Source organism: Bufo gargarizans, chromosome 10, assembly GCF_014858855.1.
Source record: "Bufo gargarizans isolate SCDJY-AF-19 chromosome 10, ASM1485885v1, whole genome shotgun sequence".
NCBI lineage: Eukaryota > Metazoa > Chordata > Amphibia > Anura > Bufonidae > Bufo > Bufo gargarizans.
In genome coordinates, this window is record NC_058089.1 from 20,988,140 (window position 1) to 21,002,643 (window position 14,504).

Genomic DNA, 14,504 nt, shown 5'->3' on the forward strand with positions numbered 1-14,504 from the left:
ATCGTGGGCCTGCAATACGGACACCGGCCGACAATGGTTGTGTGCATGAGCCCTAAAGGGGAACATAGGTTTATAAGAGGTTCTTTAGCATTATATAAAGGTGATAGGACCTGCTCTGCTGCGTGTACTGAAATCCAATAAGATTGAAAAGTCTTGGATACACTGCTGAAAATCAATAGCCTTTATAATAATTGTATTATTACCGGTGTTCTCATAGGCTTCCACTGAATAGCTCTCATTTTTTCGGTCATCTGTAACATGATCATATGTGATGTGTGGAATGTTTAGCATCTTCTCAGTGGTGCCTTCCTCTTTCTCTGTGCGCAATTTCTTCCTCTTAACCTAGGAACATATTCATCGTTACATACTGATTACAGACATGTAATTAAGCAAAAATCTAACTATCCGCCCAGGAATATGGATTTAAGCAATGCTTCATGCGAAACAATATGATAATAAACCTTTATCTGTAGTACTATTTATACGGCCGACATGTAAATCAACGTGTGAATCATAAAGCAGTACTGATCCTTCACTGGCTAGAAAATATCCATTTGCAGCCAAAACATCTTAGGCCCCTTTCACACGGGCAAAATTTCCGCGCGGGTGCAATGCGTGAGGTGAACACATTGCACCCGCACTGAATCTGGACCCATTCATTTGTATGGGGCTGTGCAGATGAGCAGTGATTGAGCGGTGATGAGCGTGAAAATCGCAGCATGCTCCTCTTTGTCCGTTTTCCACGCAACGCAGGCCCCATAGAAGTGAATGGGGCTGCGTGAAATCCGCAAGCAAGTGCGGATGCGTTGCGATTTTTACAGACAGTTGCTAGGAGACGATCGGGATAGGGACCCGATCATTATTATTTTCCCTTATAACATGGTTATAAGTGAAAATAATAATTCTTAATACGGAATGCATAGTGCAATAGGGCTGGAGGGGTTAAAAAAAATAAAAAATAATTTAACCCACCTTAATCCACTTGTTTGCGCAGCCGGCATCTCTTCTGTCTTCTTTGCTGTGCACAGGAAAAGGACCTGTGGTGACGTCACTACGCTCATCACATGGTCCGTCACATGATCCATCACCATGGTAAAAGATCATGTGATGGACCATGTGATGAGCACAGTGCCGTCATGAAAGGTCCTTTTCCTGTGCACAGCAAAGATGAAAACAGAAGAGAAGCCGCGCTGCGCAAACAAGTGGATTAAGGTGGGTTAAATTATTTTTTATTTTTTTTAACCCCTTCAGCCCTATTTTACTAAGCATTCTGTATTAAGAATGCTATTATTTTCCCTTATAAGGGAAAATAATACAATCTACACAACACCTAACCAAAACCCGAACTTCTGTGAAGAAGTTCGGGTTTGGGTTCCAAACATGCCGATTTTTCTCACGCGCGTGCAAAACGCAATACAATGTTTTGCACTCGCGCGGAAAAATCGCGCATTTTCCCGCAACGCACCTGCATCTTATCCGGGCCAAAAACATGACACCCGTGTAAAAGAGGCCTTAGTCTTTTATTCTACTCTGATATTTTTGGTCTTTTTTCACTAGCACAAAGCAGAAAACAGACCTGTTTAGACACCATAAAAAATGGAAAGGCATTATGATGTTGTCACTGCCTGGCAGAGGGTACGGAGGTGGCAGAAAGAGTCGATTCTCTAGGAGTAAGGCAACGCCCCCGTTGCTCCTAGAGGCTCATTTGCATATATTAAAACATAATTTTTCTCAGCAATGCGGGCACATATTACATGGGACCAACACAGATGTCTTCAGCTGCCAAGCACACATGTAACAGGTCAGCTAGTGTCATAGGGACAGATCTGCTGACAGATGCCCTTTAAGTGTTATTTTAATATTCAGTAATTCAGCAACATGAAAAACTAGTTACTTTTGTAATTTCCTTTCTATTATGAAAATGCTTCAGTTGTGAGATATTCCCTTTACTTTATTACCCCCTGGTGTTTAATCTGTATAGTACCGTGCTTGTCCACCAATTGAGCTGGATGAGCATGGTCGGACAGGCTCAGTTTCATCCTTCACCTGCCACCAGCTGTATCTAGTGTAGGAGGTGCCAGTTACAGGAAAAGAGCTGCTGCAGAAAGGACACACCCCCTGAGCTGTGATAGGAAGAGAGCTGTAGCAGAAAACATACACCCCTGTGCTATGATAGGACAAGAATTACAATAGAGCAGACACGCCCTCTGAGCTGTCATAGGAAGAGAGCTGCAGCTGAAGAGACAACGCTAAGCTGTGATTAGGAGGAAGCTGCAGTAGAAAGTACACAGCCCCTGAACTACAAGCCTGGAATAAATGAATGCAAGCAATTAATGGGGAGATCTCTAGATCCATGTGAAATACAGGGCTGGTTCTAGCTTTGTTAAAAATAGATCATCATGTACTATATGATGTCTGATTTTCATTTTTTAACATCTATACTGACATAATCCCTTTAAATGAGTGCTATAGAGCATCAGTTATAACGAGTGTCTGTCAAAGTTCCACTATTTTTGTCAGACAAAAAAAATATTAGAGCCAATGGTTGACTGATAGAAACAAGAGGTGTTCCAATTCTATCCGACATTCAATCCATTTACCAGATCACCTTCTATCAGATCATCGGAGCAGCTGCTCAACAATCCGTTTCTAAATGACATCGTTCCTCGACACACCAGATACTCTACTTTTTCAAGGAATGTCCCTCTGACTCCACAGAGTAGATGTCACTTGGTTGCCTTCCAGCCTTGCCATCGATAGTGTTGCTGATAACTGTAGTACTTGTAGGAAGACGATCCTCAGGCAAAAAGCAAGAACCTTTTCATGAATGCTATGGGTAACAAATACAATCAAATATATAGTATAAAACCACATTCACAAGTAAAAGCAAAGGGTAAAATTCAAAATGAAGGCCAAGTTCCAGCCCAATGCTAGGTTTCTCCCTTAAAAAGCTAAAAGGGTGAAACCCAGGGTTGGAACATGGCATGTCACACGCAGTTGTATTCATTTTAATATTAATGAGCTTGTTTAAAAGGGTTGTCCAGGTTCAGAGCTGAACCTGGACCGGACATACCCTTATTTTCACTCAGGCAGCACCCCTGAAGTTGGCATCGGAGCATCTCATGCTCCGATGCGCTCCCTTGCCCTATGCTAGATCGCGCAGGCCACAGGCTCTTTTGTTTACAATAACACACTGCTGGGCGGAAGCTTCCGCCTGGCATTGTGTTCGCTGACGTCATCGACTCTGATGGGCGTGCTTTAGTGCTGCCCTAGCCATTTTACTGGCGAGGGCAGCGCTAAAGCCCGCCCATTAGTGCCATCAGGCTACGTAACCGGTACTCTTGAAAATGCCTTTGTCCTGCGCGATTTAGCGCAGGGCAAAGGAGAGCATCGAAGCATGAACTGCTCCAATGCTCAAGTCAGGGGGGCTGCCTGGGTGAAAATGGAGGTATGTCCGGTTTCAGCTCTGAACCCGGACAACCCCTTTAACTTTTAGGTGTATAATAAAAATGCATTCTTTGTACAAGTGGTTGTGGTTTTACAATATGTTCGATTGTGTCTGCAGCCCGCAGCATTTATGGACCATCCAGGATAGTCTTCTTGGAGTATTACAGGAATCAACAACACCAATGACAGAAAGGTGGAGACAGATCCAAGTGGGGTTTAGTTAAGAGTTAAAGGGGGTGTCCCAGTTAAAATAGAAACTGTACATGTGCTAAGATAAGAAAAGAAGCCATACTTACCCCCTTGTCTCCTCTCTCGCTTCCAGCGATGCACTGGGGACCTCCCTGCTGCTGAAGTCATCTCCCTGGCTGCAGTGGTGATGTTCCGTCCCCACAGGTCACCATGCATTGGCCATAGCTGTGACCCGTGTTGACAGTTCATCACCACTACTGCCAGGAAAAACAACTGGAAAGACTGGAGCACAGCACATGAAGCAGCAGGGGAGAAAGGGAATACATATGTATTCTTTTGTTATTTTAGACCTTTTAATTTAAAGTAGCACTCCCACAAAAACTGTTTTATTCTCTGACCTGTTAGAAAGGCACATCATGTAAACTGTAGTGAAGGTAATCTTCACACCAGTGACTGTATTTGTGAGTTATAACCTCCCTTTTGAAGCTCAGCTGTGTCATGTGACCAGCAATCTGCCTCTTTAGCATCTTATGTGTGGACAGGAAGCCAGTTTCTCCATGTATTCCTATGGGAGCCTCAATGTAATTCTCCTAGGATTTCTTGTCCTGTCTCATTTGGAGATCAGAGTGCTTGTCACATGAAACAGCTGAGGATCAGAAGGAAGGTTATAACTCACAAATACAGACACTGGTGAGAAGATTACCTTTTACTACAGATTACATCATGCACCTTTCTAACAGGTCATAGAATAAAGCGTTTGCGGGAGTCCTACTTTAACTCAAACAACCCCTTTAGAGGGACATTTCATCAAACAATGGCTTTGGTTGACTGGTGGGGTAACTTTTTTATGTTTTATACTGCAGATGTAGAATGTGTTTTATTGCTAAAATTTATCCTTGACAGCATTAGATGTCTAGTCTGTGCCCCTCGGTCAGCAGTAATTCCTATTGTATCAAATCTATTTCTTTCAGATTTAAATTGAGTCTTAAATATCTTTCAAGTGACCAGTCACTAGGTTTCAGGAAAAGCATACTTTACCAATACAGTTTTCTTTGGTTTTGGGCTAGGAGACATGACTTGCTGATTACGCGGCGCCTTCCTGATATACATTTTCCATGTTACAGAATCTGGATTTTCAGCTGCATAACATCTCCATGCTGTCTGGAGACAGAAGACGCCAACATTACTTACATCTCCATGCAAAAGAGAGGACATCAGGTATTATAAAGACCATGTCATCACATTTCCACAATGGAACAATGCTAGGGGTTTGTCCTGTTTCATTAATAGAAGGGAGGTTGGAGGCCCATTCTTCCTAAGGTTCCTGAAAATTGGCCAAAAAAATTAGCCGTGTAATAGGGCCTTAAGTTTTTAGCTTAAAAGAGTTGGCCACCTTTAGTTTTTTGGAGGGGCAAACCCCCTCCTGGGCAGATCAGCAAAGGGTAGCATATTTACCAGCTGGCTCCTGCTGGGTTTCCCCAGCCTCAACTGTACCGCTCGGACCCTCCACCGTCAACATCCACTTTGATGCCACTGCAGTGATGGCTTGCCTCCTTGTGTGACCAATTGATATGGCACAAAGGGAGTAGGTCACCGCTGCAGCAGTATGAAAGCAGATGTTGACAGCAAGGGACTCTAGCAAGGTCAGCCCAGGAGGGGTTTGCCAAAAATCCTCCAGAAGATGAATAACCTCTTTAAGTGCAGCTGTTGATAATAAACAGAATTTCAGCAGGTATTATCTGCTGCATCTAAAGCTAACAAGATTTTGTATGCTATGGGTAGAGGTCAATCTTTGCAACTAAAGGAGCTAATCTCAAAATACTAAAGTGCTAATTTAACGTGTGAACCGTAGAGTTATCAAACCTACTTCCAAAGAGTAGAAAATTAGAGTAGTTTCAAGAAAGGTTTTCATATTTTGCTTGAAGAACACAGTATGTAGGGTTACTAGTATTTTAGCAAGTGGGTATTCTATCTGCTTAGTAAATTACCACAAGTACACTATAACCCTGTGCATATAATTACTAGATGTAACGTTGCCACCTTCTTCGAGTTAGCCCCTGAATTGGCAATTGTCAACCCTCTATAGATTTGCTACCTGAATCAGCGATGCGGCTGCAGGAATCTGACGGTTAAAATGCTTCTGTCTTTGCTTCTGTTGTACCTTTAAGGCAAAACCGGAGCCTAGAATACCCTGAAGAAAGATTAAACATGAATAGATTGTTAAAAAAGCGATTCTTTACGAAGAAGCTACCATAATACAACCGTGATTCCTAAAGAGGATCTTTAGACCATAGATGTCTCACAGGTCACATAGGTGGGTCATAGAAGAACATCAAGTAGGACTTAGATGCTATCAGACTCAAAACCTTTCAGAGATGATAAAGTAGGATGGAATTCCAGGGCCGCTAAGGGGTAAAGAAGAGGCGTTGTGAAAAGGGGCAGAGAAGTAGCGTCTGAGGACAGAGGCTTATGTGAAAAGAGTGAAACAGAGGCTCCATATGCATGTATGGAGGCTGCGTATGGGAAAAGGAAGACATATGAGGAGCACATATGGGGAGAAGGATGGAGTGTGTGTTGAAGTGAGGAGCAACAAGAGATTAAGGCCATGCACAATATTGGAGGGGAAGGAGGAGGATTTGAACAAGTACGAAGTGAGAAGAGGTAGTGTTGACATAGCGGAGGGGACGGGTGAGGTTGTGTACAGGGAACCAAGGTAATGGGGATAATAAAGTAAAAAAAAAAAAAGGTTGTGAAACACTTGTTAAAAGCTCAAAGTAATAAACGTTCAAAGAATTTGGTGAATGTTCAATTGGACTCAATCTGCCATATGCTTTTTTGATAACTATGGAAAAAAATAAGCTCATACCGCTGGCAATGCGAAGAATGAAATGGCGAAGACAGAAAAGCAGGATGCTATTGTTTTCCCAATCCATGTCTGGGGAACTTTGTCTCCATAACCAATGGTTGTAACTGTGACCTAGAGAGAAGCAGATGTTGTTTAAGCAGTACATGGGATCCACCCGATGGACATAAGGGAATGCACGATAACTCATGTTACAGTCTACCGCAGATGATATGTTGTATTCGTATCTGGGTATATTTATCTATATAGCAATCTACAACGCAACTAGGAGTCCAATGTACTTGCTTATTTTTAAGAAAATAACATACTGTATTCCGGGTAGCGATGTAGAACACAAATACAAATTTAAAGTGATTTTCTCGGATTTTGATTACCTATCCTCAGGGTATGTCATTAGTATCAATAGGTCTATCTAATCGAATCGGTGGGGGTCTGACTACTGGGACCCCAGCCAATCAGCTGTTTGAGAAGCCACAACCTTCTCCGCGCTTACCAAGCACAGCACCATACATTTGATAGTGACTGTGCTTGGTTTTGCCCTCAGCCCCATTCACTGCAATGGGGCTATGTGCAATACCAAGCGCAGCCGCTATACAATGTATGGTGCTGTGCCTGGTAAGCATGGAGAAGGCCATGGCACTCACAGGAGTTCCAGTGCCTTCTCAAACAGCTGATTGAAGGCAGTCGCGGCTGTGAGACCCCCACTGATCATATACTGAGGACTTATGGCTCATACACACGACCATATGTCTTTTGCGATCCACAAAAAATACTGATGATGTCCGTGTGCATTGCGTATTTTGCGGAATGGAACAGCTGGCCCCTAATAGAACAGTACTATCCTTGTCCGTAATGCCGACAATAATAGGACATGATCTTTTTTTTTTTTTGAGGAACGGACATATGGAAACGGAATGCACACGAAGTAACTTCCATTTTTTTTGCGGACCCATTGAAATGAATGTTTCCGCAAAAAACCCAGAACGGACACAGAAAGAGAATACGTTTGTTTGAATGAGCCCTTATCCTGAGGATAGGTCATCAGTTTTAAAATCTTAGAAAACCCCTTTAAACCTGTTCGTCTACTTAGCAACCGCTGGTAATGGCTTCCATATTGGCTGGAGCCTAATTTTATAGTAATGTGCCTGGTGATATAGTAGGATTACTTAAACATAATTAAATCTTAGATATACCTAGGGTGCAATACCTGGATGTGGACTCCTCATGTATCTAGATAAAGGTTTGATTTTCGAGCTCTAGAGTATCTTAATTGTCTCCAGATGGTATGTTGTAAAGACGTATAGATCTATGTCTCAGAATCCTATTGGGTCACTTATATTTTCAGTTTGTAAGGGTAACACCCAGGTTTAAAAAAAAAAAATGGGTGTGCTTGAGGATCTGCGTCTTTGACAAGGGCCAGTTGTGATGACTAGAAGATTGGGTCAAAGCTCCACCAAAATATCATATTCGGGGGTGTGCTCAATATGAGGTGCTTAGTAACTACCCAAAGAGTCCAAGAGAGAACAACTATGTGATACTCTGGGCAACATTCTGCTGGGAAACATTGGCTCATGTGAATTTTATCATGACACGTCACCTACTTAAATGTTGTAGATCAAGTACATCCCTTCATGGCGACGGTATTCCCTAATGGTATAATGTGCCCTGCCACACTGCAAAAATTATTCCAGAATGGCGTGAGGAACACGATACGTTGACTTGGCCTTCAAATTCCAAAAAACTCAATCAGATTGAGCATCTGTGGGACGTGCTGGAAAAAACGAGTCGATCCATAGAGGCCCCACCTCATAGCTTACAGGACTACTGCTAACATCTTGGTGCAAGGTACCACAGGACAACTTCAGAGCCCTTGAAAGACCATGACTCAATTTCCAAAGTATTTGATATGAGGTTTACTTACTACTCCCCACCACAGAGCATCAGCGTAGCTGCCAAACTGATATTCTCCAGACGAATCAACTGCATCTTTTTCAGCCAGGTACACAAAGTATGAAGAGAAAATTAAGCCAAGGAATCCAATGTAGAGAGTGGTTATCAGTTCCTGGAAGAGAAATCACAAATTCAACACCTAAGAACGCAACGAAAAAATAAATAAAACGGTCGATAATCTACTAATATTTTGTACTTCGGACAACATGATTGATCATATTCCTGTAGAATTTACTTTCCATCCAGATTTGATGCAACATACCTGTCTGTGTATGAAAACCACTGATCCAAGTAATCGCCATGTCCCTCCTTGTCGGTCCACATGTAACATTCGTAATATCTGCAGAAATCTGATTCCCCTGTAGAACCACAGCAATATGAATTTATAGACAATTTTCATGGCTGAATTATGACTCTAAACAAGCTAAACATGCATAACATGGCATCCAGGGAAGATGGACCCATCTTCCAAGTCCCATTGGATGCCACACTATTGAGATATTACTGTACCTCTGCAGTACAGCACTGTATGGCGGTATCAAGCATCAGCAGACTTCTCATAGATTGCCACATGGTCTCTGTGTACACGCCACATGTGCAAGCCCTTACATAAACAGGTTGTCCAAGTAATACAAAAGTCTTAGAATAGTGTAAAAAATGAAATAAAACATACTCCCCCCCCCCCCCCTCACCACTCCCCTGCTGCTACCATTCCAACCTTTTTCCAGCCCCCGATTGATCTCTACTTCCTGATGCTTCTCAACAGGCAAGAAAAGCCAGCCTAGCCAATCACTGGCCACAGCGGTGACCTACCTCAGCCAGTGATTGGCTGAGAAGGCAATTCCTATGTGTCGAGGGGCACCAGAAGTAGAGACCAGAGGGGCACCAGAGAAGGGTCTAAATGGCTGCGGCAGGGGATCGGTGTGGTGAGTATGCTTTCATTTTATTTTTTTACACCATTCTAAGATTTTTGTTAACAATGAGTAGCGCGTGGACATCCCCTTTAAACTTTTTCTCTCTGGTAGTTTCATATAATTATACCTTGCTGTAATGAAAACCAGCTCTCCGTGTATTGATTTCTTGGTGAGATGATGGTGGGCTAGTGCTTGTACACGGCAGCTAGTGAGATTCGGATACTTCATCCAAAGTCGCCTCGTGCAAAACTTCGGAAAAATACTGTACGGAGATTAGAATATATGGGCTCCGATGTGCCGAAGTAAGTTATTCAAGAAGTCGCATGTGACTTTGTTTAATAAACTTCAGCAATTTATTTCTTAAAGTGCAAAACCACTTTAAAACTTGAAACTAAACTCGGCTTCAGTTCCAATTAGTACCTCGGAACCGAAGCAGAGTTTGGTTTAAAATTTTAAAGTGGTTTTCCAATTACCGAAGTTATAAGTTACAGTATTATCCTGAAATTTTGAACAAAGCGAAACATCCGAATCTTGCTTCGCTCAACACGAACAGCAGCCAATCTCAACAAGAGGATCTGCAGGTTAACGGTCTATGCACACAACACCATAAGGCTACATGCACATGAACGTTGTTTGTTTGCGTGTCCGTTCCGTTTTTTTTTGCGGATAGGATGCGGACCCATCAGTATGTCCGTTCCGTAGCCCCATAAAAAAATTAAATAAATCGAACATGTCCTATTCTTGTCCGTTTTAGGCATTGTTACAATGGATCCGGAAAAAAATAAAATAATGTATGGCATACGAATGTCATCCGTTTTTTTTGCGGATCTGCAATTTGCGGACGGCAAAACACATACGGTCTTGTGCATGTAGTCTAATACGAATGCGTTACTTGCAGATTTTGTCACGGATTTTTACGCATATCTATCCCTTTGCAATGCAAAAGGTGAAATCTGGACTGAAAATCCGCACAAATAATTGACATGCTGCACATTAAAAAATCCACACTGAAGGTCAATTTCCAAGCTGAAAATTTCCGCACCATGCCGATGGATTTACTTAATTGGCTCTTTAATGCGCTGCGGATTGTCTGTGCATAATACATCTCGTGTTCCTATACCCTAAAACATGGCTATACAATGCAGCTGAGCAGCAACAAGACACCAGAAATCTTTCAGTAAATCTGCTGCAAAAATGTCAGGGATTACATGTGTTTTTTGCTGCAGAAATGGCTGCGGAGGTCACCCTCTCCATTGCAATGTGTGAAATCCAGGGTGGAGAGGCACAGCATAAACTGACGTACTGCAGATTTTTGTGCACATTTTCTTAAAATCTCCTCCATTTTGCTGGTACTGTACAATATCCTCCTTGTGTGAACCCACCCTAATGGTGGAAGTAATGTAATAACTGAGAGCTCATATAAAAATTCACTTTGTTCTAATAAGAAGCATACAAACGAAACTTTACCTTATAGCAGACGTTGCAAAAACCTGCCCATTTGATCCTACACAAAGGACTATGACAGAAGCTACAACAACAATTAAATCTGCAACGTAAAAAAAATTAACATTAACAGGTCGAAAGTTTAATAGAGTAAGTCACTTTCTGGACTTGCACTAACAAATATGGCTTCACGTTTTGCAGTTGCATTTATATAAAGCCCCATTCACACAACCACATCCATTTTGCGGTCCCCAAATGACGGATACCAGTCATGTGCGTCCCGCAGTCCCGCACATTCCGCCCTATGTTAGAAATGCCTATTCTATTCTAGTCGGCAAAAAGGACGAGAATAGGACATGTTCCATCTTTTTTGCTGGGCCGTGGAATGGACATACGGACTGTCTGTATCTTTTACTGCCCCGTTTAAATGAAAGGGTCCGCATATGATCCAAAAAAAAAAAAAAAGAGTATGGGATGCGGACCGAAAATATGGTCGCGTGAATGGACCCTAAGGTGTATTTTGCCTTCCTCTAGATCAACTTTGTAGGATAACAGGCTGAAATGAATGGACATATGTGTTTTTTCAGCCTTACACACTATATTACATTCATTTTTGGTGATTTGTTATTCAATTTTTCCATGTCACCATCTATATTTTGTTTTAAAAAAATCCTCAAATTCAGCAGTTTTCCCACTGGACACTAAGCCTTATAATATGTAAAACCCTTCCTATTCCGCACAGGCAGGATTGTCTCTGTAAAGATAAAATTGGATCCATAATTTTTAATAGATGATGGTCACAGTGTACCTTCTCCCCCTCCCTGCACAATGATATCGGCACATGACACGGAGCATGCCTAGATTGCTCTCCTCTATTGTACCTAGAGCTGCTGTAAAGCATGTCTCTAAATGCTGTTAACAGCAGCTTGGCCAAGATGTCTGCCCCAATAATCTTTCATGGAAATATATTTAAAAAATATATATTGAAAAAAAAAAAAATTGTATTACCATTAATTGGTAAAATACATACAGCAGGTGATAGGTTTTCTTTAATAAAAAATGTGTCCCACATACCTATAACAGAAATAGGTTTCCTAGCAAAGCGGAATCTTCCCCATATTCCCACGTATTTGCTTCGACAACCAGCAGACCACAATCTGACAACATATTCTGCTCCAAAGAAAACCACCAGCACAATTTCCTGGAATTAAAAGTAGACAGATATTTTATTAGTAGGTTATAAGAGAGACATGTTTTATATATAATCAAAGTTAATGACCTGATTAGAGTTGAGCGGATTTATTGAAACTTGTTTATGGTGTGGATCGCCAAATTTTTCAAAAAAAAATATTTTTGGGCAGAAATCGAGAGAGTATTGAGAGAGAGAGAATTTACAGAGGAATAGAGAGAGAGAGAGAGAGAGAGATAATACTTCTGAGTGAGACATGCAATCTCTTTTGATTGCTTTTTCCTAAATGAAAGCTAATTTACATGTCTTTGGGTTATTGGAAAATATATTAAAATAAGCTTTTTTTTCAAAAAGAAAAGAACACTAAACCTATCTGATGCTAGCAGAAGTAAGATATGTTAATTTGCATATAATTTTTCCAAGAAACGCATATCAGTGTTGGCTGGACTATATTATGCCTCATACATACTAGGTGGTCTCCCTAATGAGAAGGAGCCAGAAGCGAGAAGTCTCCCATATAAATACATGCACCCTGAATTCTATTGCACTGCCACCAAATTTACCATTTAAACAGCAAAGTCGAGAATTTGCCAGGGCATGTCTTGATGGATGTAGAAGTTGGGCAAGAAATTGCAGGATGTGGATAGTATCGAAGTCAATGGGAGATATGGGATTCACAAGGCTGATGCCTGTATATTGCGAACCCACTGTTTGTGGTCTGCAATACAAATGGCCCATGATCATGTGAATGAGCCATAAAGGGGTTGTTCCATCTGGGACATTTATAGCATATAGATAAGATATGACAAACATCAGATGGGTATAGGTAACACCTTTGGGGCCCGCTCCCATCTAAAAAACTGGGCCTTGAAGTGAATGGATCACCATCCTCTCCATTCACTGCTATGGGACGTCTTGCTTACTTTTGGAGGGCCCATAAAAGTGCATGGACGGTGGTCGTGCATACACGCCTTGCTCTCCGTTCACTTCAGAGACCTGTTGTCATGATAGGAGCTGGTCCCAGCCCTATTGATAAGCCATAAACAACAGAAACCAGAAGTTGGGTCAATAAATATATATAACAGCAAACTGGTTGTAGTCTTATATGTAGGCCAAACCCATTTGTTGATGAAGACCACCTCAGACTACGTACATTTCATAGACAACTTTTTCAAGGGGTACTGACTTGGTAAGGGCTAAATCAAGTTCAGAGAAGAAACTAAACATGCACCAATTTATCAAAAACTACCTTTGGTAATTGGTAACACACTCTTCATCATTATGTGAAAAATGAAAAAAGAATAGGCTCGCGTTTTGAAAAATTAACACAAATCAATTTTGTGGCACAAAAAGGTATAAATTTGTATCAAGGCACAAAAATTAGTGTCCATGATGCACACATTTTTATTTCGAAAGGTTAACTGCTTGCCGACCACCCGTTGACTATAAACGCCTGGGATCTCTGCAAGGGCGTTTCTGAATGTCTGTGAACAGTTTGCAACTGCATGCTAATCGCGCTGTTGTGCAAGCGGGGAGCTCACCATCAGTGACAGCAGGGCTCCCCAAAGGGAAGACGGGAATATTTTGTCCCTGCCTTCCCCATTGCTGTACACATAGAGCTCAATGAGCACTGTGCATACAGATCAGAAAGCAGCAATGCGGCTCCCAGCTCTGATCCTAATGATCATGTGATTGCCGAGAACCAGTAGTGTGCACAAGATCCTGGGTCTTAGCAGACCCAGATGAGCCCTGCAGTGAGGCTCAACTGCTTTGTTACAACCTCTGGGCGCCGTATTCACTTTGTAACTGGGGCTAAAATGTCAGCTCCAGTTACAGGAGAAATCAACAATAAAAAAAAAAATTAAAAAAAATATGTGACGATAGATTCCCCTCAAAAGTCTTGCATGACCTTACAAAGTGTAAAAAAAAAAAGAAGAAATAAATAGAAAAAAAAAAAAGGAAAGAAATTTTTTTTTTTATATATTCTTTTTTAAATGCCACCACATGCCACACTGCAGTTTCAAGCCCTACCCTCAGCAAACATAACATACATTTCCAATATCTAAAATGACAGTTATGGAAAGATGACAAATTAAAAAAGTACTTTTTAAAAATAAAAAATAAATAAAAACAAAAAATAAATTAAAAATTAAAGAAATAAAGCCTCATGCATCACAGAAAAAAGTCACACAAATTATTTACATAACCGAATGGAAAAGAAGGCTTATGGCTTTCAAAAATGTATGTACAGTACAAAAAAAAAAAAGGGAAATGTGCCAGACCAGAAAGGGAGAAGGTAAATGGTCTGGTCTTGAACTGGTTAAAAATTGTTAGTCAAATTTTTACAGCCATTAAAAGTGAAACTAGAGGGTTTATTTTTTTTTTTTTATTTACACGTTAGAATTATTTTGAGCTTCTATAAATTTTGTGACCTGACAACCGGTGACATGTAAATGACACCTAATCATGTAAACAAAGACAGATTGCCAAACTCTCCGTAACAGCACAA

At 41.2% G+C, this 14,504-nt stretch overlaps 1 protein-coding gene across 2 annotated transcripts in view; it reads right to left on the bottom strand.

Annotated features, from left to right (window-relative positions):
- Positions 1 to 14,504, bottom strand: part of KCNQ1 (potassium voltage-gated channel subfamily Q member 1) — a 189,288-nt gene that overhangs the window by 17,961 nt on the left and 156,823 nt on the right. For both annotated transcript variants that reach the window (XM_044270873.1, XM_044270874.1), the window contains 8 exons: positions 11,881 to 12,007; positions 10,831 to 10,909; positions 8,712 to 8,808; positions 8,421 to 8,561; positions 6,503 to 6,613; positions 5,732 to 5,827; positions 4,675 to 4,797; positions 204 to 342 (listed from right to left, as the gene is read on the bottom strand). In XM_044270873.1, the coding sequence (XP_044126808.1) occupies positions 204 to 342; positions 4,675 to 4,797; positions 5,732 to 5,827; positions 6,503 to 6,613; positions 8,421 to 8,561; positions 8,712 to 8,808; positions 10,831 to 10,909; positions 11,881 to 12,007 (913 nt within the window). The remainder of the gene's footprint in view (positions 1 to 203; positions 343 to 4,674; positions 4,798 to 5,731; positions 5,828 to 6,502; positions 6,614 to 8,420; positions 8,562 to 8,711; positions 8,809 to 10,830; positions 10,910 to 11,880; positions 12,008 to 14,504) is intronic.